Below are 26,182 nucleotides of genomic sequence, written 5' to 3'. Positions count from 1 at the left end.
GCATTTAACAAGTAGCCAAAACACAACTACCCAGCAGGTGTCATAGAAGTTTAAACATGAATGGGCAGCTGGGTGCAATGCTGGATTTCACTCAGAGGACTCATTCAGAAAGACGTTAAATTGGGACCAGACCCAGTGGTCCTGTCACAGCTCCTGGGAGGTAAAGTATCTTTAAAAACCATGATTTAGTGTAAACTTTTTGTTCCATTTGTCATTTAAGTTGCATCAGTCAATATGAAACAGGACCAGAACACACAAACAGCAGTTTCTAATAGAAGTTCTTCTCTCTCGTAGTTACACGCAGGATGCACCCAACTCCCACACCGGGATTGTGGCCAGCTTCTCTTTGCCTTACTGGAAGTACCGGGACTGGCCCTAGCAACATGGCTTAATCTGCAGGGACAGCAATTTCAAAATATATTTGACCATAACTTTTTACTGGAAAGAAGGTAAATGGGTTGGGTGAAAGATAGCATACCAAGGCAGAATTAGTTTAATGAAAGAATAAATTCACATTTTGGCCACTCCCTTCTCCCTACTGCTAAAGAAAGGAAAAAAAAACCAAACCACAAAAAACCTACTGATTGCCGCCTTGGAATTCAGCATAAGAAGCCATCAAACAAGCAAGCAGTATCTTTAGAAATTATGCCAGCTGTCTGCATGATCCCAGTTCCAATACTGAAGAGAAGCCCGTATGTTAGCAGGAGACAGCTGAAAGAGGAGGAGGTTGGGGAAAGATGAAGAGTAGCAACTTTGGAGGCAAATACTGAAGCTGCAACCAGAGCTGTATTGCAGGGGATCTTTAAAGTAGCTGCAACAGCACCACAAAGCAGTCCAGCCCCAGCAGGTTAACTGGTGACAGCTGTGGTGGGGAGGGCACTCCTGCAGATCCCTGAAGGTTAGCAGAGCTATCACCACCTGCTGTTACAAGTGCTTGGGTTCATTACTCTGTTTTCAACATACACAGGCCAACAGCTGGCTGACTTACAAGACAAAAAAAAAGAAAAAAATCACCTTTTTTTTGTCCTAAAAAAAGCACAGATTTATATTCACATGACCACCAGAAAGCAGTCCGATAAGTGATGAAGTCCTGCAAACACTTAAGACACTATTGTTTCAAGACATCTAAGATAATCAAGTAAGCACTTGCAGAATCTGTGGCCACAGGACCTGAACAGACTTTGATTTGTCAAATACATTTCTGTATGGAGGTTATCAGAGTCAGCTGTCCTTAACACCAATAAGAACCAGCCTTTTTTTTGAGAACTAGCTGAAGCTTTCAAAAGAAAAGCAGTCAGCACTACTAATATTCCTAAACAGCAAAGATCTCCACTAAAATACTCCGAATTCCAGGCAACTTTAAAAAGAAAGGCACTAGACAAGTATATTCTGTCTTGGCAAGGAGAGTTTCAACATCAGACTAGCAAGTACAAATTGGTCATGTTTTAATAAAAAACAACAAAATTTACAATAACAATGATACTAAAAAAGTGTACAATGAACACTACTTTATGAGCAGTTAAAACTGTACGCACTGTAAACAGTTGAAGTTATTTGAAAGGCAGACTGCAATTTGATCAGTGAAATGTACATTACTCTTCACTTAATCAGTCCTCAGAGTCAGAACACAAGGACAGCAGTACCTGACAGCTGCTAGCACCCCCGTTTGCAGGAAAGACCTTGGAAGTTAACAGGCACTATGAGCTTCTCACTCAAAGCATTCTCCTCCCTACAAATTCAGTGCTATCCACCTTTGTTCAGAGTTTTCAAGGTAAGATGCCCAAAGACCTTCTCATCCTTTGAGGTTAACAGAGCACTGGATGCACAATACTTCTCAAAATCACAGCTGCTTTGCAAGGTATTCTCTCTTTAAACATCCATATTTTTATAGAGTCCATAGTCTCCAAACTACTGTACTGCTAAAAAATGTAACTGATTACAGTAGATGTCTGAGCATATTTTTCCATGCTAACTTACTAAAATCATACTTACTTACTCAGAAAAGCACACCAGAAGGATTTCAGGTGCAGAGGGCTCCTTCCACCTCAGAGGAGAGGATTAAAAGCCTAACCCAAAACCCAGCAATACACTCAAAACTCAAGCTGTCTGGTGGTTTTAACAGCCAGAGCAACAGATTCACCAATGTAGTTCATTGAATTCATTCTGGCTCATGTCAGTTTCAGTTGAAAATCCCAGGATCGACATAAGGATATGCAAGAAACTCCCCCAGTTTATTGCCTTCCACATCATAATGGAGCATCCGAAAACAAACATCACAGAAGAAACAAGGATCCTCTGGTGCCAGACTGTCTTTGTTGGTTACCCACCTGCAGGTTACAAAATACAAGTGTTTTCCACGAGTCCAACACATTTGTGACAAACATCTCAACACTCAGAGTTGGGGATGGCAGCAACAAACATCAGTAATAATGTTACACTGACCAGGCACTATCCATATTGCATATATCCCACCCTAACCATACAGCTGTTTTCCAAACTCCACACCCATTTAGCATCAACCCTAGCTGCTATCTTGCACTGCTACAGCATTTCCTGAGGAACTCCTCAAACCTGTGTAGCTGGTACAGTGCAAACTTCCCCCCCCCGCCCCGTGCCCAACACCACCCCCCCCCCAAAAAAATCTTCTGTCCACCCTATGGCCATTTAAGTCATAAAAGATAAATCTGTTTTCCCTTAAGATAAGAAACTGTGATAAAGAGCAGGCGTGTGACTGACCCAAACCACTCTGAGTAATAATGAAATCCATTTATGAGTCTAAAAGAAGGGCCTGGATGATGCAGACAAGACCAGGAAAGGATTGCTGCACACTCCAGCAAGCACTGAAGTTAACATGAACACAGCTGTCAGTACAAGGAGGGCCTGCCATGTCACTGAGCAATTAATTTATGGTAGCACTCAAGAGGCCATGACAGCTCAAGGCCTCTGGTGATTAAAGATGCTATCTGCACAGATTAGAACATGCAGGACAGCCAGCCAAAGCAGCTCTGCTATCCATGGTTTAGCATCTCCCCACCTAAGCTTAGTGCTTAATCCTGGTTTTAATTTAATGCATTTACATCACCCCTGGTAATGCCCTCCCCATCCCATCTTTCCCCCATATTGACCCTTTGGCTCCACCTCCCCTTATGGCCAAATGCCTCACAGATTACAGCCACTTCTGAAGGTATCCTAGGGGCTCCACTAGGAACACTAAGATGGGCTCCCATCACAAGGGGAATTGGCTCTTTGCCTGATTCCAGGGAAGTCTTAAGGCCAAACAAGCAAGATAACAAGGACACAGCTGCTGTGTCAAACTGAGGCTGAGAGTGTAAGCTGCCCTGGGGGAAAAAATAAAGGGCAGTGGGTGTTTCTGTAAATAAATCATTCAGACGTATAAAATCAGGGAGTCCAGCCTAGCCGATAGAACTCCTTTAGAGAAATTTCTACTGTGTCTATTGAAAGGCCTTCTCATGTCTAAGTAAACAGGACTAAAGTGTATAAAGAACACCAAATTCACATTCTGCTCTCTTAACTGCAGAAAATCTGTGTGGAAAAAAGGTTCCTTCAAGTACAGCTGCACAGCACAGAGTTTTCATGTAGAGGTTAGGAGTTTACCTGTGGGGAAAGCTACATGCCTTTTAAAAATCTATAGATTTTACTCTATTAAAGTTGGACAGATCCGTACTTCCCTCTGCTTAGATGCTAGATTTAATGAAAGCTCTGTACGCTCTCTGGCAAATGAATTTGAATCACATGTCTTGTCACAGGGAAAAAATGCAGCGCTTTCCCCCAAAAGTAGGATTTTCAAAAGTAATTGATCAAAAGCCAAGCTCTACGTATGCAAAAGAACCTGAGCCAAATAATTAACCTCTTCATCATTTCAGTTCTTTTGATCATCCTGAATCATCACCTCCAAATGAACGCTACCTGCAGGAGGCCTTTTCCTGGGTAGGGACAGGACAACTGCCTGAAGAGTAAGATTTCGGAACACTTGCATGAAGATTATTCACACACCTTATCAAATACATACAGAGCCTTGATTTTTTTTTTTTTTAAGTTAGTAGCAGCACCTAGAAAGACTTATTTAAGAAGACAACTTAAAAGGATTGAGAATGTAGCGTACCTGGCTGTATACATTTTGCACACAAAGCATTTTCTGGTACATAACCAGTGTTTCTTTATTAGCAAGGGATAGAGGTTCCTGTCCAGGCAGTCATCATGATGAATGAGCCTTGAGGGAAATAAATAAATACATAAAATACAATAAAGACTCAGCCACACTGAAATTTATCTGAACGTAAGCATGGACACTGAAAATAAGGCATGATTTAAATTCCTGTGTAAACTATGACTAAACTTCTGTTCAGCATTTCTTAACACAGATGAAGACCTGAAGATAGACTGCTAGTGGCACCATCCATGGATTTTATGGTCAGGAGTAAATTCAGGTTACATAGTAACTCAGAAGTCTTCAGACCATCTACTTTAGATGGTCTTTTCAAAGCTTTTATCGCCTACATAGACTAACAGGCAAAAACATCACCAGGTGGATGTTCAGAGGCTCAAAATCCTGAGATCACCTACTTGCAACATCTTTGCCTTTCTCTGGGTTGTATTCCTCTTGGGAGGCACCATTTATTAACAATGCTTAGGTACATCAGGCTTCTGGGAACGGAAAACGATCTGTCACCCACTACAGACAATCAGAGGAATGCTCTCTCTACCAATTATGCACTGAGCAGAGTATACACAATAGTTCTACTGTTGATGTGGTTGCCACCTCACAGTCACTATCACCTCCTCCTTCTCTCCCTTGCTTATCCACCTCAACCCACTCTTTCCACTCGTCTTGTCTTCTTTTCAGTGCCTGCCCCTCAGCATCAAGTCTAAACTAACAAGACCAGCTGACTCCAGGCAGAGCCATTAACAGCATTCTGCTCTCTGGTGCTCCAGAACCAGTATATAAATCAGCCACACATTGGCCCTGCACAGAAATGAACTCTTCACAGTGGGTGCCATTCCTCCCACACCATAGTCATGCCATGCTAGTTAGAAAGCATTCTTTTTATGCAGACAAATTATGTAAAAAAGAAAAAAATGCAAGGGAGATTACTTTCTTCCTTGCAGAGCTAGTCACATGTATATGGAATAAAATCTTAAATAAGCCCTGCAGAAGGCAGCAGAATAATCTTAAAGTTAGTCTAACAAATATTCAGCATTTAACATCTGAAGTTTGTCCACAGAAAGCTTGCTTTCAACTGCCGAAGGACTCCCAAACAGCAGTAACTTACCTTACATCTGTGATGATAATGATGTGCTCACAGTTCCCTTGGTGGCAGAAAAGGTATGGAAAGCCAATTTTCAGGGACAAATCATTAAATGTGTAGTCCTCCATTTTAACAGACTGAAGATTTCCATAGCCTCTGTCATGAGATTCTGACCACTCAATAATTGTTCTGAAAACAGAAAGGTCATCAGCAAAGCAATGCTATAAACGGTGAATGCACAGAAAAGGAAGGCCTTGGGGGACATGCAAAACTTTTCATCGGGACACAGTTAAAAAGATGGAAATCAAAACAGCTCACAATATTTTGTAATAACTTAAGGTAATTTCACAGCAATACCACAACCCCAGAGAACTGTGCACTGTTCTTGTGGAACACCTCCCTTTAAATCCCCACCAGGCAGCTTCCCAAGGAGTTCTAGTCAGAGCATATGCTCCTGATGGCACCCATCGAGGTCAAGTTGTTTGCAGCACACTTCTCAGCATTCCAGTAATTCAAGTTACCAGCAGGCCATTTTTGCTCCCTTGGTCAATAACTTTGCTTTAAAGTATTAAAAAGGGTTTTCTTGTTTTTGCCAAGGAGAAACACAAAGCTGACAACTGCACAGTTACACTTCCAAAATCTAGCACTGGAAGGGCACCAGCCACTGGTGCAATTATTTCTTGGCTTTTCAGCATACTCCTACATACAAGGCATCTCACTTCTACAGACTGCTTATGTTATCACAAGCCCTTCCACAAAGATCGCTGTTGCTCATGGACAGAAAGAAAAGGAGCAAAATAATGAACTTCTCTGACAAGTCTGGTGTGACAAGAAGAGAGTCCAAACTCACAGCTCTTCCATACCATCCATTTTAACATCTTGATCTCCTAAACCTCACTAGTGTGTCAGCAAACCCATACTTCCTTAAAATGAACTACTATGTATAGTATGACTTGTGCTCAACCAGTGTGAGCTATAGTTCCAAACAAGAGATTCCTGAGACTCTTGGCAATGTTATCTCAGATTTCTTTTCCCAACAGTCACACAGTCTCCTTGTTGACTCTACCATGAAGGCATTCAGTATATTTTCAAGACTGAGCAGAACAACTGACTTCACACAGCTGAGCTTGTTGTCTTTCTGACCCATCTTCTACCTCGCAGGCAAGTCTTTTGGTGGTCAGGGAGCGCACTTAAAAAGCCAGTACAGACTGGCACCTGGCACCTTCCACAGCAATCCCATCCAACGGAGCAAAACAGGATTTATGGGGGAAAAAAAATGCATTCATCCCCTTGTCAGAAGGGAAGTGAGCAGAAGGAGTACGTAGAGCAAGTAAAGTTAAATGTCTATGTAAAAGACAATACAACATGAAAAGATAGTAAGAAAAGCCCATTCTAGCTTCATACGCTAGACGTTCCAGTCTTCAGAATACCAGAAATCATAACCAAAATGAAATAAATTTCCTGTCCCTTAATGTTTTCCTTCATCAACATCTACAAATACTGTACCTGCTCAGATCTCTGCACTCTGGGTATCTTTTATCATTATAAAAGATGCCTTCAAAATAAAAGAAAGCAGACTTGTAGAGATCCTGAGAGAGAGACGGAGAAAGAAAGAGAGATTAGTCTGCATTAGTGTTATGAGAGATTAAACACCTTAAACAAGAACATGTCAAAAAACAAGCACTGTAGGTATCTAAACAAGGTATCTGTTTCCCATAAGCTCCATCTTCTGTTGTTGCTGTCAAAATAGCCTTTATATGAACAAGTAGCTTTAGCAGAGAGAAGACGACCAGGAAAGGTTGTGCTTTATTACCCACGTAACTTTTTTACCTTTACATTGTCCTCTTCCAAGTTGTTTCTGCCATATAAGAGGGTGTTGTTTTGGTTTATACTATAACTCCTTAAAGACTGAGGCCAGATAGCAGTGTATATTTTCAAACTGATCACAAGACATGTGCAGGGCTTAAGAAACAGTTACAAGAAGCAGGAGACAGCCTTCTGCAGTGAACCTTAAAGCAGGGAGATGCCTCAGATCAAAAACCCACAGCAAGCAGGGAACCATATTTTTCAGGTACTTTATTACATTTTGCTGAAGAAAAAAAATACCCCCCCCCAAATCACCTTTGTTTCAAGAGCAATACAGCTAACATGCAAGTCTATCCTAGGCTGGGGAAAACAGGTCAGCTACCTTGCACAGGATTCATTACTGGAAGTGAGGAGAGGTTAAAGGACATAGATTAAACCTTCTCAAACCGCTGCAGAGTGGAACACTTCCGTACTGACTGCTGCTCAGGGAGCCATTCTGCATATGCTGTATATGCAACTGTGCACAGCTACAACACATACAAGTGATGCTAAGATACCCTGTATACATACACAGTTGACCTGTTAAGTTACAGCATACAATTTTTTCTGTATTTTCAACTGCAGTTTTAAGAAAAGCAGTGTTTCGTGACATTTCAGCAAAAACCTTTATCGGCAATTATACACTGGCATTCAGATACTGTACAAAGCCTATTTAAATCCTGTGTTTTCTTCAAGTATACAGAAAACTGCAAGGAATCCTTCATTGATGGGCCTTAAGAGCATTTTGATAAAGAATGTCTCCAATATGCATCAACACATAGTTTTACCATACTGAAGTGGTCCCAACCTTTACATCTCTAATTACACTATATCACAGCTCTCAGTTAAGTGAAGGTTATGTTTATTCATCAACAGATGCATGTGCAGGCAGGTCAGACATAATGACTGGGGAAGGTAACTTCAAGGAGCAAGGAGCTTGGTTCCTTTCCATGGTTAACATGGTGACCAGCTCACTCCAATTCTGTAACTTGGGAGTTGCTCACTGCTCATTAAGTCACAGAATCCTGATGAACTTTTTACATGTCTGGCGAGAGGCAGCCTCTGACCTGCAAGAGCTTACAGTGGAAAAGAAAAGGCTGAGAAAGAGTGAAAGACAAGAAGTGAACACCAATGATTTTACAGGCTGGGTACAGCGGCACAAGCAGACTAAATAAGAATCAAATGGGAAAACTGTGGACAACTAGGTACTCTGGATCCTCAGACCATTCTTAATGTGTCTTTATTAACAGAGAATGAATGTTCCTTTGTGCCCAGAGGTCTCTCTGAGCTATTAACTAACTCTAAGGCATCAAAAGACAGGAAATGGCAGACACTGGGGCCAGAGATGGGACTCATAACTGGAGATGACCTGCATGAAGGCACAGTGGTAGGAATGTTTTACATTCTCACAATTTGTTTCAGCTCTGTTACTGTCACCCTCCCTGGCTCTCTAACCACAAACTGTTAAGTACTGCCATGCTCTGGCAACTCCTTACCAGCTTCTGTGAGTCACAGTTCTGAAACAGCCAGTCCTTTAAAGCTGCTCCAAACTTCAGAAAACAGCTGTCTGTCATAGTGAACAGAAGGCCAAGGGAGCCACTGTTATAAACTTCTTGGGACTCTGAGTCAGGTCTTTCCTGATTAATGCTGTCCAGAGGTATGACCCAAACATTGCTTCCTCCCAGACTTTGCATTATCCTTCAGTTTGCAAGGAGGGATGCCCTATTGTTTCTCCAGGGAAACCCAACAGTAGTAGTAACCACATAAAAGATCCATGATCCTTGTTAAAAGTAGCCATATATGTGGCATAAAATAACTCAATATTGCCCAGTTCTCTCCCGTGGATGTTGGTTTGACTAAGGTGTTTGCTTACCAAAAGAACAAACCAAACCAAATAAGGCACAGAATAGAACAGAGTATTTCAGTTGGAGGCGACCTACAACGATCATCTAGTCCAACTGCCTGGCCACTTCAGGACTGACCAACAGTTAAAGCATGTTATTAAGGGCATTGCCCAAACGCTTCTTAAACATGTACAGGCTTGGGGCTTTGACCACCTCTCTAGGAAGGCTGTTCCAGTGTTTGACCACCCTCTCAGTAAGGAAATGCTTCCTAATGTCCAGCCTGAATCTCGCTTGACACAGCTTTGAACGATTCCCACACGTCCTATCACTGGATCCCAGGGAGAAGAGATCGGCAGCTCCTTCTCCACCTCCCCTCCTCAAGAAGCTGCAGAGAGCAATGAGGTCACCCCTCAGCCTCCTTTTCTCCAAACCAGACAAACCCAAAGTCCTCAGGGCTCCTCACAGGACATGCCTTCCAGCCCTTTCACCAACTTCGTTGCCCTCCTCTCGATGCATTCAAGAACCTTCACATCCTTCTCAAATTGTGGGGCCCAGAACTGCACACAGTACTCAAGGTGAGGCTGCACCAACACTAAATACAGTGGGATAATCACCTCCTTTGACCAGCTGGTTATGCTGTGTTTGATGTACCCCAGGATGCAGTTTGCCCTCTTGGCTGCCAGGGCACACTGCTGACTCATGTTGAGCCTGCTGTCAACCAGCACCTCCAGATCCCTTTCTGCAGGGCTGATCTCCAGCCACTCCTCTCCCAGTTTGTATCTGTGCCTGGCGTTACTCTGTCCCAGGTGCAGAATCCAGCATTTAAACTTGTTAAATTTCATCCCATTAATCACTGCCCAATGAAGAAAAAGCAAAGAATAAAATCACAAAACCCAGAAGTAGCAGCAATGAAAGAAGTGAGGCCTATTTACACCAGTAAAATCCCAGAAGTCTCTCTCATTCTCTCTGTATCAGCTGACAAGCTACACTTGTTTACTTAACCAATAAGAGCAGCAAGTTGATGCTTTCACTGAGCCCATGTACTCAAACTGCACTTCAAGAGAAGCGAAAGCTGTCATCAACAGCTAATTTATTTACACAGCCTTTCCTGCAGACTCTCAGAGCACCACTCTGATTTAAATCAGTCTCTTAAGATCCTTAAATTAGTCAGAAGTTATCTTCTCTATTTGGAAAAGCTAACATATTTCTGGCAGGTCATGGTGCCACTTCCTTCCTAAACTGAAAGAAAATTCTAACCCCCTGATGGCTGATTACCTGTCTGCTGAAGCAACATGTGAATTTTACTGTGAAGACTTACCACGCACTGAGCCTATACTTCAATGCAAGTTGCAAGTTCACAATCACGCTTGAGGAAAACAAACAAATGGAATGAATGCACACCACTCATTAACAACTCCTGCTGGAAGGCGAGGCATGGTGGCATGCACTTACTTTGGGGAAATTGTTGATGTGATGTAGCCTAACCTCAGCCCTGTTGAGGCCATGGCAGCTTCACATAACTCTTCTGCAGGCCCAGGAGCAGAGTCTCAACTCTCTGGTCTCAGTACTAATCAGCTAGTCCTTTACTAGCTAGTGGTAGAAAGACTCTTCTATTTACTTCACATAAATGAAAGGACTAATATCTGGGATGTCTTTCTGTCTCCTTAAACAAGAATGTGCCATCTTTTCACTGTTACGTATACAAATATATAACATCCTCTGGTTTCTCTCAGATTGTATATCGTATATTATTTGATTGATATTATGTTGATAATATACCATATTATTAACATATAATATTGGTGGAACAGCGGGGCCCCAAGTGTGATAATCAGCCTAGTTGGAGGCCAGTAACTAGCAGAGTACTCCAAGGGTCAATACAGGGTCCAGTTCTGTTTAATATCTTAATGATCTGGATGATGAGGCAGAACGTACCTTCAGCAAGTTTGCCGCTGACACAAAACTGAGAGGAGCGGCTGATGTACCAGATGATCATGCTGCCACCCAGAAGGACATTGACAGGCTGGAAAAATGCGCCAACAGGAACTTCATGAAGTTCAACAAGGAGAAGTGCAAGGTCCTGCACCTGGGGAGAACAACCCCATCCACCACTATGTGCTGGTGATACAAGATGCTTTACATCTTGTGTTGCGAGGAGAATAGAGTGGCCTTGTTATGCTGACTAGTAGTGGATAAGAAAACCTGTATGTTGCAAAATGTCTAACATACCAGAGGAAATTGCTTTTGGTCGACCTTGCAATTCCCTGGGAAGATGAGAACCTTAGGCCCTTTTTAGATAATTTAGCTTAAAAGCGTCAATGTGGCTTGTGTTAAAAGAATGAAAATCAAGAAAAGATAAGTATTAGAGTTACTAATGAACATTCTTTAGAATAAGTTGTACCAAAACTTGTAAAGTGTCCCACTGCGCAGAATCGCTAGGAGAGGGTGAACTAGCAGACAAGTGAGGAAGACTATCGAAGACCACCAGAGGACCCCTGAAGACCACCAAAGATCTCGAGTGCGCCTGTGCCAAGGACATTTACATATATTAATGAGTTCCCAGAATTCAGATGAATATGTTAATTATTTCCAGGAAAAATCATGAATATGTATATCCATTTTGTATATAATCTCAACTGTTGAAGGAATTGGTGTACACAACAGGTGGAGCAATCCCCTGTGTACCCAGTGCTGCAATAAAGAATGCCTGCTTTCTAAAACTCTAAAATTGAGTCTTAGAGTTTCTGAAGTGCTGACTTACAGTAACACTGGGAGCCCCTCAGCTGGAAAGCAACTTGGCAGAAAAGAAACTGGGGGTCCTGGTGGGCACCAAGTTGACCATGAGCCAGCAATGTGCCTTGCTGCAAAGAAGGCAAATGGAATCCTGTACTGTGTTAGACGAAGGATTGCCAGCAGGTTGAGAGGTGATCCTTCCTGCTCAGCACTACCAAGGCCACATGTGGTATCCTGTGTCCAGTTCTGAGCTCCTCAGTACAAGAGAGACCTGGACATGCTGGAGAGAGAGTCCCACAAGGGCCATGAAGATGAAGAGACTGGACCATCTCTCCTGTGAGGAGAAGCTGAGAGATGGAACTGTTCAGCCTGGCAAAGAGAAGGTTCAGGGGGGATCTTATTAACATACACAAATACCTCTAGGGAGGGTGCAAAGAAAATGAAGCTAGGCTCTTTTCAGTGGTGCCCAGTGACAGGACAAAAGGCAAAGGGCACCAACTGAAACACAGGAGGTTCCCTCTGAACATCAGAATTTTCACTGTGAGGGTGACAGAGCACTGGCACAGGTTGCCCAAGGAGGTTATGGAATCTCCATCCTTGGAGATATCCAAAAGCCGTCTGGACATGGTCCCGGACAACTGGCTGTAGGTGGCCTTGCTTGAGCAGGGAGGTTGGACCAGATGTCCCCCAGAGGTCCCTTCCAACCTCAACCATTCTGTGATATGATACATATTATATGTGATACAATATCAAAATGATGCAATTTCAGTATTTTCAAATAGAGTACTTCTTTATTGAACCCTTTTGCACCTCCTCAGAGAACACCTGGCAATTGTGGGAGAGGGGAATAATCTTCATTCCTACTTTTGATCAGCACCCAGTTGCAAACACCAAAGCATGTAAATTCAGAGGGGGGTGGTCCACATTTAGCTTGCTATTACCTTTGGTCCTGTAGAACATAGCTCAAAGTAAAATCAGTCCATGGCAATACACCTATGCAAGAACTCACTGCCAGTGTTACTACTTCCAGCGGTAGCATTAATGATGTTTTTCTTGACATTGCACAAAACAGGTCAGCTTGGTAGTGCCACCAGGAAGTATTTACTTGCAGTGCAACCCACAAGCAGAACTGATGCTGCTGAATTTAGTGCTGAAGAAAAAACAATTAAAAAAACCCTCTGCCTCCCTCTCTCCTCCTATGTTTTCAAAGTTCCTATACATGTAGAGGGTTCCACATAGAAGGTTTTACCTTGCTGATGTGCTCTGGTGCTTGATCGGTCTGACTGCTGAACTCACCACCTATCTGGAGGTCACTGACACAGGAAATTGAGTCTCTCAGCTCGGTGAGCTTCTGGCTGCCCAGTACAAGCACTGTCTGATACGGTTTGTGATCTTTATGCTATGAAGAAAACAGCATACATGCTTAAAATAAAAATCGCTTGCCAGCATCAGTACTGCTCTTCAGTTGACAACTTCAGGTCATTAATGGCACCGTATGGCACATGACCTCTCCATACAAGATTTTAAAGAGCATCTTGCCTCAGCCTTTCCTAAGGCTGCCATTTACTAGTTTTATTCAGAAACTCAAAAGTCACATTCCCCACTGGAAAGTGCAGGGAAAATAGAAAGTCTGAGCACACTTATCCCAAATCCAGAAAGAGTACTTCAGTTTTCATATATTTAGTTTCAGATTTTTAACTTTCTGTGAAATCAATTAACTACTGAGTAATTATTGTAAAAAATTTCCTTCTGTAAACCACTAATGGAATGAAAACCAGATTCTGAAAAAGCCTTACAAAGTTACCACAGTTGAAAGGTTTGCCACACTCCCACAGTGGACTCACTGATTTTAATTGCTTAGGAGAGCAAGATATTACCTCAGCAGGGAAGAAACATCAGAAAACAACCTAGAGAATTTAGTACCAACCTTCTGAAATATGACAGGATAGTAGATGTTCAGAGTTAAAAGTAGTTCTCCCTCTTCAACTAGATCTGTTGGATTGTCTGGCCTCTTTCCAATTGCATGTGACTCCTGGAGAAAGAGAGAGAGAGAGATTATATTGGCAACCACTTATATATCATAGCCCCTAGATGAACGTCTGAGAAATGCTGTTCTAACTGTAACTCAATTTTTGACTGTGTAGCCTTCTGAATTGGTAACAGCCTACTTTCTCCAAGACGGAGAGGTGAGAAACTGCTGTAATTACAGATTTCAAGCATTTTCCTTCATTCCTCAGCTCTGGAGAAACTGAGGTGCTTTCAGCAGTTACGAGATAGCTGGCTACTCCTTGGCTACTGAGAGGACCTACATAAAGGATTTAAAGCCTGCTGCCACTCTGCCCTCACGGAATCCAGCTGCTACCAACTTCCATCACTTAATGCTTTGAAATGCTCTTTGAATGCTTTCACATGTAAAGGAGGATCGCAACCCTCAACTTGAGACAGACTGACCTAGAAACTAGCCATAGCACGAGGTATATGAAAACAAAAATTAGTGCAACACTTCTTCTTATTAGGGAAGCTTGACATAGCTGGAGGTCCCCAGTTCTTCAAAATCCAAACCCAAAATCCAGCACTGCCCTTGCCACACTACATTTTCGAAAAGAAGTGAAAGCATTTCCGCATTTCCATCCAAGACTGTGTTTAAGACATAGCCCAGCTGTCAGAATGAGGGAGGGCACTTTTCTGTGACCATCAGTTTCCTCCTTTTTCAACAAATCAAGAGAGAATACTGACTGTAAAAACACTTCCCACCAGCACAAAGTTTTCTTCAGATTTAGTAACAGGAGCGTGTACTGCTGCCAAAGATACTTGTGCTCTATCCCTTGCATCTCCTTTCTTCACGCGACACATTCCAAACTCACATTTCTTATTGCTCTCACCCTGTTCTAGGACACTGTGGCCCCAACCAGCTCTGACACACAAACCAGTTACCACAGCTTCCTTAAAGGATGTAGTAACTGACAACATGCTCATTCTGCAGAAACAGAAGTTAAGACACCACTCACTGAAACCCTTTATGAAGATACTGCAAATATTTTCTCAGATATGCCCTAGGCCAACATCCCAACACAGTTGTTGCATCTCAGCTGATACATGATGTTTACATCATGTGCCTGGGCCTCTGGACAGTTGAAACAAGATCACTCATGACAGACCAGGAAACCTCAAGGGGAAGAAATATCTAATAGTGACAATTGAGGCTCCTTCCTCACTACACTTCTATCCCTACTTTTTACAGTAGTTCATGGCCTACTTGTTCAAGCCATGGACTCCAGCACTGCAAAATTTAAGAACTTAAGTTTTCCTGTTGAGGACTTTGATGGTTGCAATGAAATCTTTAAAAAAGAGGTACTAAGCATAGTTAAAGGAATTCCAAGATGGCTTTTGAAGGGCTGATCACTACACTCCTGGTTCCTGACAGCTCAAAATGGCTGAGAAACTTGGGTTACAAAGCCCAGAATTAGGAACTTACTGCCACCATGCTCCTACTGTCTTCTTCCTTCAGCCCTACAGAAACTAGCTCACAATCATTTACACATTAAAGCTTAGATTCCAACACAGGACTCCAGGAGAAAAACATTTTGCATTTTGTCCAGCTCTACAGTGAGTTCACATGTGAAACTTGATCCCCTACACAATGCTTTAGTAGCAATCAAATAAAAGCAGTCATAGAGCAGTAATGAGCTGGAGTTCCTCCATACTACATTTGCTACTAACAGACTGTAAGAGCAGAGTTCCTGTCCTATCTGTCTTAAAAATGTCTTTAATCTTTATCATTACCTGCAAACTCCTACCTGCAAACATTTACAGTGTACAGAGATTCATAGTGATGAAAAAAAAAGCAGCAAGAAGCTGGCTTTTGCATGTGCTGAACTGTCTTGAAATCTTACAAGATGACAGGGAACTTACCATCTCATAGGCAAGAGTTTCTTGTCTGCAAGCTCGATCCACAATAATTGTTTCTTCTCTCCTCTCTAATGCCTTCTTTCTAATTCTGAGGGGCAGGAACACAGGACAAAATTTTGTTCCAACAACTTCCATGCAGAATCTCTAGGTATATTTTTAAATGATACAAGCTACTACAGTGCAGCTTTCAAAGAGCAGGATTTCTGCCTGTCTTAGTACGACAGACTAACTTACAATACTCTTGTCTCCTGACTCCCATAAAACCTGGGAGTACACAGGCCCACTTGGGGATTTCAGCTTGTGTTTTTCTCTCCCCTCAAGTGCAAATTACAGGGGTTTTGTGGCAGTTTTACACTTACAAGAAAAAACAGCAAAACATTGTCTAAAGAGGCTCTCCTAGAAAGAACACTTTGCTACCTTTGAGGAAGCTGTTTCAACTATCACTCCCACTTCAGACAAACTCAATTCATGCTCAAGCAGAAAACAAGAAAAAACCCACAAATATTCTCAACCGCATGACATAAATACTTTCCTAAAAAAAATTCAGTATCATTTGTAGAAGAAAGAATATCATACATAGAATATCTACTAAAATACATGTATTTAACCACTGCACGAACACCAAACCCTTTTTCAATTTCCATGACAAGTCTATTTACCCTCCAGACCTTCCTGAAGGTGTTCAGTAACAGCCAGACTTAACACTGATCACAACCTTAACTGATTTCTTTGCATTAGCACTACGCAAACCGAAATTCAAGTACAGCAAAGGCCTGAACTGGTCAAGTATGAGTTCAAAGTTCACCAACTCATAGAAAATTAACATGCATTGCTCAACCTCTGGAACGCACCAGTATTATCAATGAATTCTGTAAAGAGTGGATTCAGGTAAAGCGGTATCTGGCTACAACTTCAGTACTTCCACTTTGGCTGTTACAATGTGACTGTGGCTTACTAGAGGCAAGAGCTCCAGCTTTTTTTCACAAGGCTTTGGAGAAACCTCCTGCACATAATTATGAGAAGTCCTCTGCATGCTCCAAACTTAGGCACTAGTTCAGGTCTACCCAGAAACCTGAAGTTCTTCCAATAAGAAAGACGGCATATTCTGTATATCTTAATAAAAAAAATTCCTAAGTAACATGCAAGCAGAAGGATCATACCAATTATCCTATTGTAAGCTGGTGTTTCTGCCCTTAGAGTATTTCTGGACACTGTTTCAGAAAGTACACCATTGCCTGGAAAGGGAACAGCAGCCAGCCATGCTTTTGTGCTTGTTTTCCACCCCACCCCATATCAGGATACTGTGAGTGTACTGTAACGACATACCGAAGAGTTAGCAGACTGCTATCTTCAGGAATAACATCTGGGTCCTTTTCTTTATCAGAAGACATTAACATATCAATGCTAGGACAATAAAGAAAATAACTATTATACATTTTTTCATACTTACTCATTATGGTTTAACCCCAGCCAGCAACTAAGCACCACGCAGCCGCTCACTTACTTCCCCCCCCACCTAGTGGGATGGGGGAGAAAAATCAGAAAAAGAAGTAAAACTTGCAGCTTGAAATCAGAACGGTTTAATAGAACAGAAAAGAAGAAACTACTAATAATAATGATAACACTAATAAAATGACAACAGCAATAATAAAAGGATTGGAATGTACAAATAATGCACAACGCAATTGCTCACCACCCACCAATCAACACCCAGCTAGTCCCGGACTGGTGATCCCCCACTGCCCCCAGTTTATATACTAGACATGATGTCCCATGGTATGGAATACCCCGTTGGCCAGTTTGGGTCAGGTGCCCTGGCTGTGTCCTGTGCCAGCTTCTCGTGCCCCTCCAGCTTTCTCGCTGGCTGGGCATGAGAAGCTGAAAAATCCTTGACTTCAGTCTAAACATTACTTAGCAACATCTGAAAACACCAGTGTGTTATCAACATTCTTCGCATACTGAACTCAAAACATAACACTGTACCAGCAACGAGGAAGACAATTAACTCTATCCCAGCTGAAACCAGGACACTTCTAAGGCCCAAATCAGGCCAAAAGGGCAGTATGGTTGTTAAGATAAAGAACCAGAAGACAAAGAGTCCTGGAATTTATATCTGGTTTTCACAGAGACTGGGTAAATTTTACCTTTACTTTGCATTCTGCCTCACGGAGCACAGTTGCCTACACAGGTTTAACAAGCCCCATTCAAAACGTGTGTCCAATACTTCTTATGAACTAAAAATGCCACCTGACTTTTTCAAATCTCATCCACCTTTTCTAATGATATATGGTAAAATAGATTGAACCAAAAGGCATCATCAACCTCAGCCTGTATGGTAAAGCTAACACCCACCCACCCCCACCCAGGTACGAACACAGGCAAGCCACATTTACACAAGCTGTCATTGCTGTATTATGGCGTCAGTTCATGCCACATTTCTTTCAGTGGGAATAAGACAACACTCCTGCCAGAAGTGACAGGTCCATTCTTCCTTGTATCCTTCCTTCCATCCTGAGACCCCTTCCACCCTCACTCTGCTTGTGTTTGCACAGAATCCAAAGTATAGCTAACCATAGTTTTTTGCTGCAGTGCAAATCACTGCAGGACTTGGGAAGGAAAAGTGGAACTGCTTTTGGCTGCAGCAATGATTTAAACTGATCATAGAAACGTTTGGTTTTCATAACATAAATGAGGATGGAATTTCTCATAAACATGCCACAAAAAAAAATTAATCCTGTGGCATACCGTATTCTGCTCCCCTGCCAGTTTTCTAACATAAGGTTCACCCATGCCATTCCACAAACAGACCAAATGATCCACCTGAAGGCTTCAGATTAGACACTACAATAGTATCAACTACCTTTTCAGAAACATACAGAATAATGCTGACTCAAAGACAGTAATAATTTTGTATAATCACAAAATAATTTTATCCAACTTAAAAATAGTCCAAGAAAATATTATTTAAAACAGAGAAGTATCACCCGCTTTGAATCAGACTTTATCTCTTTTGTCTCTCTGGTGTTTGCAGACTATATAAAGGCAGGGCTTATACCACTGCCTAAGTCCACGTGCAGTTTGAATCCCAGCAAACTCTTGCACAAACCCATCTCTTTACAGGACAAACAAACCACTGGTAAAGTCCAGGAAAAAAATTTGGAGCATATCATTTATTCTTGATATAATTTATGATTTGATTATATTATTTTTCATTATAATCTTATAATGTTCCTCATGTCAACAACACTGAGCTAGGTAACACTATCACTGCAGTAATGAATAAGCCTTTAGAGTGGAACTGTACAGAAATATACAGTAATTGAGAAATAGAAGTCTGGAATCAACTGGCATCAGCTGACAATAAGCAAAAGTCAGAGACAAAATTTTGGGTGTGGGTAGACAGCCTAGTTCTAACAACCCAATAAACTCACACTGGATTGAAGATAATTTGAATTTACTATTGTTTAGTTAGTTTCTTACAATGCAGCAGTACACAAAGAGTTTTAACTTTCCCGTCTTCCAGATTTCATCCCAAACAGAAAATCATTATTTTTAAGTTACTGAGAAAATGCGGTTCCTTCAGAAGCACCATTTCAAAAGAAACTATGCAGCAATTAGTTACAAACTCTTGGAAACAGAATCAACCTTATCCTTAGATTCCCACTTGAGGAAGTGGAGGCAGAGACAACTGAGTCCTGTATCAAGTGCAGACTGAACCACTGAACCACTGCTGAGGAACAGCAATTTAAATAACACAAAGGAAAACAGCACTTTGGAGAACACAGAACAAGCATTAGCCTTTTAGATACGGCTGTTCTCCATTCAGCATAGATTAGTGTTACGAACAGCCCACACAATGAAGTAATGTATAGCCCCTGTCAGGTAAAGCAACTCACAACTGATCCTTCTGTAGAACTGGCATCCCACCAGCATGACCAGACTATTTATCTAAGTCTTCCTGCACATGGATCAGGGACCCCATTCACCAGAAAGCCCCAAGCCCTTTGAAGACCTGCCATTTTGAAGAAATGACTGTGTTATTTTGTTCTTTGAACACCACACACATTATTTGCAGGATCTGAAAATGTCTATTACCTACCATTTTGAAGCTTCACCTGCATCAAAGGTGACAGTTTCCCATTCCCCTTCTATGCATACATACAATGTCAGAATTTATCAACAATACCTGTGCTTTCCTTCCCTCCCATGGCTCTAGGCCAGCGATCTCTGGCTGTGGTATCCACATCATGCCCACTAATTAATTGCCTGCTGCAGGAAAAAAGCTAACATTCCCCAGAAGACAGCTCCAATCAGACATGGTATAAAATAGCAGGCATGTAAGCTGCTTCCTCTTTTTTCCTTGTAAGGACAGAAAGGTAGCTAGTGCAAAGAGAAACGGCCACTGAATCCCTGACAAGTTCCATGGACCATTGCAAGCCCAGATACTGCCATTTCTCACTCCTGGAAAGTCAGAAAATTTCTAACAGAATGTTACCCGCAGAGTACTTTTGCCGGTATTTTGAATCAGCCTAATAATTCATGACATATGTCATTGTATCACATGCACAGAAGCTTTGAAAGGCTGTCCTGTATGGCCTTTTACACAGGCCACACTGGAGCTCCTCCTGGGTAACTCCACTGCAGCCAGTGGAACCACATCACAAATACTTGGTCCAAGGTCCCCAGGAAACCAGGCTTTACAAATGGAAAGTATATGTTAATCCCTCCAGAAATTAAGGCTAAGTAGTCAGTGTCATACACCTAACAGATGAAAGTGCAGGCAATACAAAGTTTGCACTGGGCATACCTCACTCCTGACAGCCCCAAGCATGGGATTCCACCGTGTCCCCACACACAAAACTCCCTGCACGCAAAACAAATACAGTCAGTGCATTCAGTTACGGTAGAGGGGAAAACACTGGCCATAGTGTTTAAGAAACACCGAGGTGAACTGTAGGAGAGTGACAAGGAACAATAATTGAAGGTCTCACTTGAAAAAAGCATGCAAAGTGTTATATGAAATTTATGTCCCCTAGAAAGATGTTTTAATGTGGCTAGAAATAAAAAGGCCAAAGGCAAGTCTGTGGAAATTTGTACATGGAAACAGACTATCAGTGAAGCCTTTAATCACTGTGACTTTACTTTTCTCAGAATATTCTGGCAGCACAACGAGCTTTCTCAGTTTTAGAAATCAGAAGATGCTTTAGTATTTTCTCTGATATTTTCGTAATAAGCAGATACAGTGTTTGTATTACTGTTCATATTGCATATATTTTAAGGGCAGTACTTTCATCACCTTTGAGACACTAATACTACAAGACACTAAATACTAATACGTTAAGACGATAACGCTAGCTTAATACAGCTTTATAACACGTCCCTAGAGATATTTACAACTACCCCTTCTAATAAAACAAGAAGGTGAATTAGGGCTGAAGGGGAATAAGGTACCTGTAAGCCTCACCTCCCTTGACCTACCTAAAATCCACATTGATTTGAGTCTTAGCCCGCCTTACACATACAGAACAAATCACTCAGAAGGCAAAACAGAGTACCATCACTTAGCATCTCCAACATTCAAGCACTTCAACCGCTCAAACACCAATGACGAATCCCAAGGTAAAACTCTTTGCTCACAGACCGCTAAGGCATTTGAATGAAACTTAAAACTTTACCCTCCTGAAACCTTGGTTATTTAAGAGAACCACTGATGGAATCTCCTAGCTAAGGACACCATTTTATACCTGTTCAAAATCCAATGAAAACCCAAGTGTTCTCTGTAACGATTGTCTGCATACAACTTGAGCAATATGCAAAGCGTTCTTAGCGAGTCAAATTCAAGTGAGTGAAGACAGAATTTTTTTTCCTGCATTCTGTTTGCAGGAATGTATTACAGGAAGAAAATAGAAGAAAAAGATAAAAAAAAAAAAAAAACAAACAACCACAACACACCAAGATGCACAAAGAGTTAAACAGCATTTAAACGTTATACCATTTCTACTCATCAGAAGACTCTAAATTGTCAAGAATACTTAAATGTACACTAAGTCACGATATTCTGAAAAAGATTTAACTATGGGTATTGAAAAACTTCATCCTGAGTCTATGAAAGATTCTCTCAACCTATTACTACTTTAAAAACGAATATAAGAGGAGTATCCACACCTTCCCATCTCTTTTCCACCTAAAGAAAACCTCCTTAACTTGCCAGAAGTTCCCTTACAAGTAGTTCAGTCAGAAAAATCTGTGTTTATATCCAGGATGTGTTCATTCAGTGCCTAGAAAACTGTATTTACACCAATAATAAATGTGACCCCAAGACACCATAGAACAGATCTTGGTGTAGTCCAGTGTTTTCATCTCTTCTCAAGAGAGAAATACAAACAGCTCAGAGCAGGCGAGTGAAAGTGATCAGAGGTAGCGATTTGAGGTTGGCCAATGTTAAGGAGAGACTCAAGAGGCTAGGACTATTTAATTTAAAAGCAAAAGCACATGGAGATTAGGGATTGGGATTTCCAGCCTGCACAGGAGAAAGGTCACACCAGGATGTGCAGGTTTATCTTCATTCTCCTGCAAAGCCAACAAGCTGCTGCCAGATGATCTGTTCTCTCCCCCTCACAGACTGCCTGTCCTTTTTTTCTTTCCCAAACCTTTTCACAGTACACTCAGCAGCAAACAGACAGCACTGCTCTGTATCACCAGCAAATGCAGACAGCAGATGAAATGTAGCAGTCATAGATTGAAGAAAGCAGAACAGAAGAAAAAGCAGAATTAATGAGGAGAAAAATAAACAAAGCGTAGAAAATCTGCTTGGAATGCAAGTGAAAATAGCAATAGACAGGCTCAAGCAACAGGGTCACTGCAAAGAATAAGCCACAGCATAGGTGCAATCAGAGACTACATCTGCACTGGGAAAGCTTACAGAATAATTCCACAGTTGCTGCCACACCAGAATACATGAACTGTTCTTAATACTAACTAACATCAGCCTCTATTTTTACTAAGCCTAGTAATGGTAGAAAATTATCCTAGTCACCAGAACTATGACAGCTGAAGTAAAGCATTGTTTTAGATAAGCCAGCATCAGAAAAAGCGAGAATACCGGGCAACTTCTCTGCTGGCAAGGCAAGCAAGGTATAATTCAAGTAAGTGTTGATTTCTTCCTGATTAACCATGCCCCTAAAAGTCTTGACTTCTGAATGGCTTACTAAGTTCTCACTATTACACACAACACTCATGCAGGTATATTTTGGCTCAGACATTGAACTCCGTGCTCCTATTCCTATTCTCTGTTTGCTCCTTTTTGCCTTTTACTAAAGCAACAAATGTTCCTATCTTCCTCCTTCCTCCGAGGTACCATCATCATTTAAACAAACAATAATTATCAAACTGACTTTGTCCAGTTAATGACTTTATCTCAAACAATGTTGCTAATACTATTTTTTGCTGTCGGCTTATCCCCATAATTTTGGGTGTAACTCTGAAAACATTAGAAGGACATGCTCATGACACACCACCTGCATTTTTTTATATGCATCTTGCATGCAGGGCACTGAAGGAAAAGCCTTCAGGAAAAGTTCAATATATAGTGCAATTCTAACTACATTTACCAAATTATGCCTTCTACGTCACTTCTGAGACTATGTTCATTCTATTCAGTGCATGAAAGTGAACAACCTCCATCTTGCATTTGAAATAGCTTGTAAATACTTCTGTGCCTTTGAGGAAACAATAACTGAAGGACAGAACTTGCAGAAAGCTATACAGACAGCAACAGGACTCTGGCATGTCTTCCTCACTGACCAGCTGCAGACAAATCAACTGTGATGCCTTCTGCAGGAATTACTGCCTGAAACCAGGCCTCTTCTACAGGTGAGAGACGACTCTCACTATTCACACGACCTGAAAGCTGTCCCGCTCTAGCACGTTAGATCCCACTGCTTCAACCCCTAGATGGTTCTCTTCTTCTTCCAACACTAGTTTGCAATTCACTGGTCCACAAATACCAGTGAAGTTGCAAGGGCAAAACAAGAGAACATTTTTTCTTTCCCGACCCTAGGGCCACCCACGCTGCTTGCTCAAACAGCACTATCCCCTGCACAAAAAAGGACTGCATAGCTTTGAATTCGCCCTGACAGAAACGGTTAGTAGAGGTAAGGGCCCAGAGAAGCCCAACAGTTGATGTTTGTTGCCAGCTACCTGAACTCATCTAGATGATGTTAACACAAACAGATGCCTGGCTCTTTTTCTTCCTATAAAGTATGCCTTTCGTTCTGCAACTAGTGCCTCCAAAAACCATGTACACGTTCGACGTTCGCACGTTTTACCCACCTAACGAGTAATACGTTTCTCAGTGTTCACTTCAGTAACTCCTTAAGCGCTGCACTGTTTGCTCACGGACTCGAGGCCGTAACGTAAAGTTTCCGCCAGTGGAGCGCTACCCTCTCGAAAAGCTACGTGTGCCTTCTCCGCGGCAGATAAAAAAAAAACCAACCCAGGCGGCAGAGGCCCGGAGAAGGCTCTTCAGAGGCGGTGTTGCCCGACCACCTCCCGCCTCTCGTCAGGAGCCGGTGCAGCGCCTGAGCGACAGCACCCGCCGCCCCCGGCCCGGGGCGGCCTCCCCCGCACCAGCGCCGAGCGGGGCCGCAAGCTTCCCGCCGGCACCGGGGCCGCAAGAGCCCGCCTGGAGAAAGCCGCTGGTTTCAAGCCCTTCCCGCGGCTGAGCAGCGTCAGGCGGGCCCCCGGCCCTCACGCCCGCCCCGCGGCCCCGGCGGCGGCCCCGGCCTCTGGTCGGGCCGCCCCTCCCTCGCCCGCCGCCGGCCCCGCGGCCACCTGCACACCGCCCGCAGCTCAGCCACCGTCTCCGCCGCGCAGCCCAGCTCCGCCGCCGCGCCGCCCAGCTCCTCCGCCGCGCCGCCCAGCTCCGCCGCCGCCGCCAGCGAGAGGTCGGGCGGCCCCAGCTGCTGCCGCCAGCAGCGGCCGAGGGCGCCCACGCGGAAGACGCGGGTGTACAGCTCCGCCGCCTCGTAGTCGGGCGCGGCCGCGGGCCCCGCCGCCTCCGCCGCCGCCATGGCCGCCGGGCCCGCGCGCGGCCCGCTGGGGCCTGTAGTCCGCCGCGACGACCGTCACCGGCCGCCGCCAAAAGGCGTCACGGGCGCCTCGGGCGCCGCGGCCCTGGGGGCGGGCGCGGGGAGCGGCGGGGCCCGGCTCTCGGCCGGGAGGGAGGCTGCCGGCAGGCCGGCTGCAGGCAGGCCGGCAGGAACGCCGCTCTCCCGCCCGCCCGCCGCTGGCTGGGGCGGTGTCGGTGCCTGCCGGCCGATCTGAGGGGGAGGCGGGGCGGGAAGGCTGCCGCCCCAGCAGACGGCGCGGCCGGCGTCTGCGGCGGCGAGGGGAGGGACGGGGCGCTGGGGGCGGGCGGCGGGCCTGGCAGGCCGCGGGCAGCCGCGCCGGGCAGAAGGGCGGCGAACGGAGGGGGGCGAGCGGCTGCAGAGCAGCTCCGGCGACGGCGGGAGGTGCCTGGCAGCGTTCGTTAAAAGAAAAAAAATCCTAGATTTCTCAGGTCATTAAAAATGCACCGTGTCCGTGGCTTTACAGCGGTACAAAGCCTTCCATCGTGCTTTAGTGAAAAACTGCATTTTCTCCTGAAAAAGTGGAAACTTAATGCTCGTCAGCCGTTCCTTCTGTAGCACTAGGGTGTTTAATAACACAGTGAACGTACATCCCCTGGCCACCACCAGGTCTCTTCCCAGCCCTGTGGGGTTAGTGATGCACTCCAGTTGCTCCCGGAGCGATTGTTCCGGGGAGTATACAAAGAATGCCGCAGTGGATGAGTGCAGAATGTTCTCGTCTTTGAGCACCTGGGAACGCCCCGCTGGAACAGTGTGACAAAGGTGCTGTGAGCACAACCTGTTAAGAAAGAGGCAGAAGTAATTCTGGATTGAGCTAACCTGATACTCCTCTTGCGCGTACCAGTTGAACCACAGCCTTCTCACTCGCTTCAAGCCCAAATACCTTGTTACTTACATGAAAATAATACTTGACGAGAAGGTGTGTTAGCAGGTGGTTTGTTCGAGCAGTGGGTGAAGACAAGACCGGAAAAAGTTCACGAAAGGAGACCGGTTCTTTCCAAGCTGTGTGGAAGGGGGAGGATGCCAAGAGTAGAAGGTCACGACATTTGCCTGCCTCTTTCACAAAGGAAGGTAGTTGGGGGGGAGGGGGTAAGGATGTAATAGCACAATCCCATGATATATGAGCGTATTTTGCTTCGTTCAGCAATGATAGTGTGGTCTGAAGCCCTTATACCTCACCCAGTTGTATTTAGACTTGCACAGCATTTCAGGGCTGAATTCTTTTTTAGCTGTCACTCACCTCTGCCTCTTAATTGCAGTTATTATTCCTCATAATGGAAGTTTTGCTAAGCTTCAGGTTACTTTTCCTGTAGTTATTGACAGTCTCTGTTTCCTTCACCAGCTACACCCTCTGCTTTCTTCATCCGTCACCTTTGCACATCATGCCACTCCCCAGCTCTGGAAGAAGCTTCTCATTAAGGGCTGTTGCCCTTGCCACCTGTTGTATCCTCCCTGA

At 43.5% G+C, this 26,182-nt stretch overlaps 1 protein-coding gene across 2 annotated transcripts; it reads right to left on the bottom strand.

Annotated features, from left to right (window-relative positions):
• Window positions 1-1,428: 1,428 nt before the first annotated feature.
• Window positions 1,429-24,799, bottom strand: SNAPC3 (small nuclear RNA activating complex polypeptide 3). 2 transcript variants are annotated; one of them, XM_069775815.1, is made up of 9 exons: window positions 24,431-24,793; window positions 16,925-17,002; window positions 15,602-15,686; window positions 13,617-13,721; window positions 12,939-13,088; window positions 6,774-6,856; window positions 5,292-5,456; window positions 4,124-4,231; window positions 1,429-2,327 (listed from the first exon to the last, which is right to left on the bottom strand). In XM_069775815.1, the coding sequence occupies exons 1-9, from the start codon at window positions 24,667-24,669 to the stop codon at window positions 2,180-2,182; spliced, it is 1,161 nt and encodes a 386-aa protein (XP_069631916.1). In that variant the 5' UTR covers window positions 24,670-24,793; the 3' UTR covers window positions 1,429-2,179. The 2 variants fall into 2 exon arrangements, with proteins under 2 accessions (XP_069631916.1, XP_069631917.1); XM_069775816.1 differs by lacking the exon at window positions 12,939-13,088 and having other exon boundaries at window positions 24,431-24,799.
• Window positions 24,800-26,182: the final 1,383 nt, after the last annotated feature.

Source organism: Haliaeetus albicilla, chromosome Z (assembly GCF_947461875.1).
Source record: "Haliaeetus albicilla chromosome Z, bHalAlb1.1, whole genome shotgun sequence".
Classification (NCBI taxonomy): Eukaryota; Metazoa; Chordata; class Aves; order Accipitriformes; family Accipitridae; genus Haliaeetus; species Haliaeetus albicilla.
The sequence above is the reverse complement of the archived record's forward strand: the minus strand, read 5'-3'. Positions and strand labels throughout refer to the sequence as shown.

Bases quoted from the DNA above. Each gene is read 5' to 3' on its own strand.
- SNAPC3 (XM_069775815.1), bottom strand. From the start codon at position 24,669: ATGGCGGCGGCGGAGGCGGCGGGGCCCGCGGCCGCGCCCGACTACGAG. The intron at 6,857-12,938 runs GTAAAACCTTCT...TCTCTCTCTCAG, and splicing joins CACCAGAGCACATCAGCAAG to GATCTCTACAAGTCTGCTTT. The intron at 4,232-5,291 runs GTAAGTTACTGC...ATTTCCCTCAAG, and splicing joins ATTATCATCACAGATGTAAG to GCTCATTCATCATGATGACT.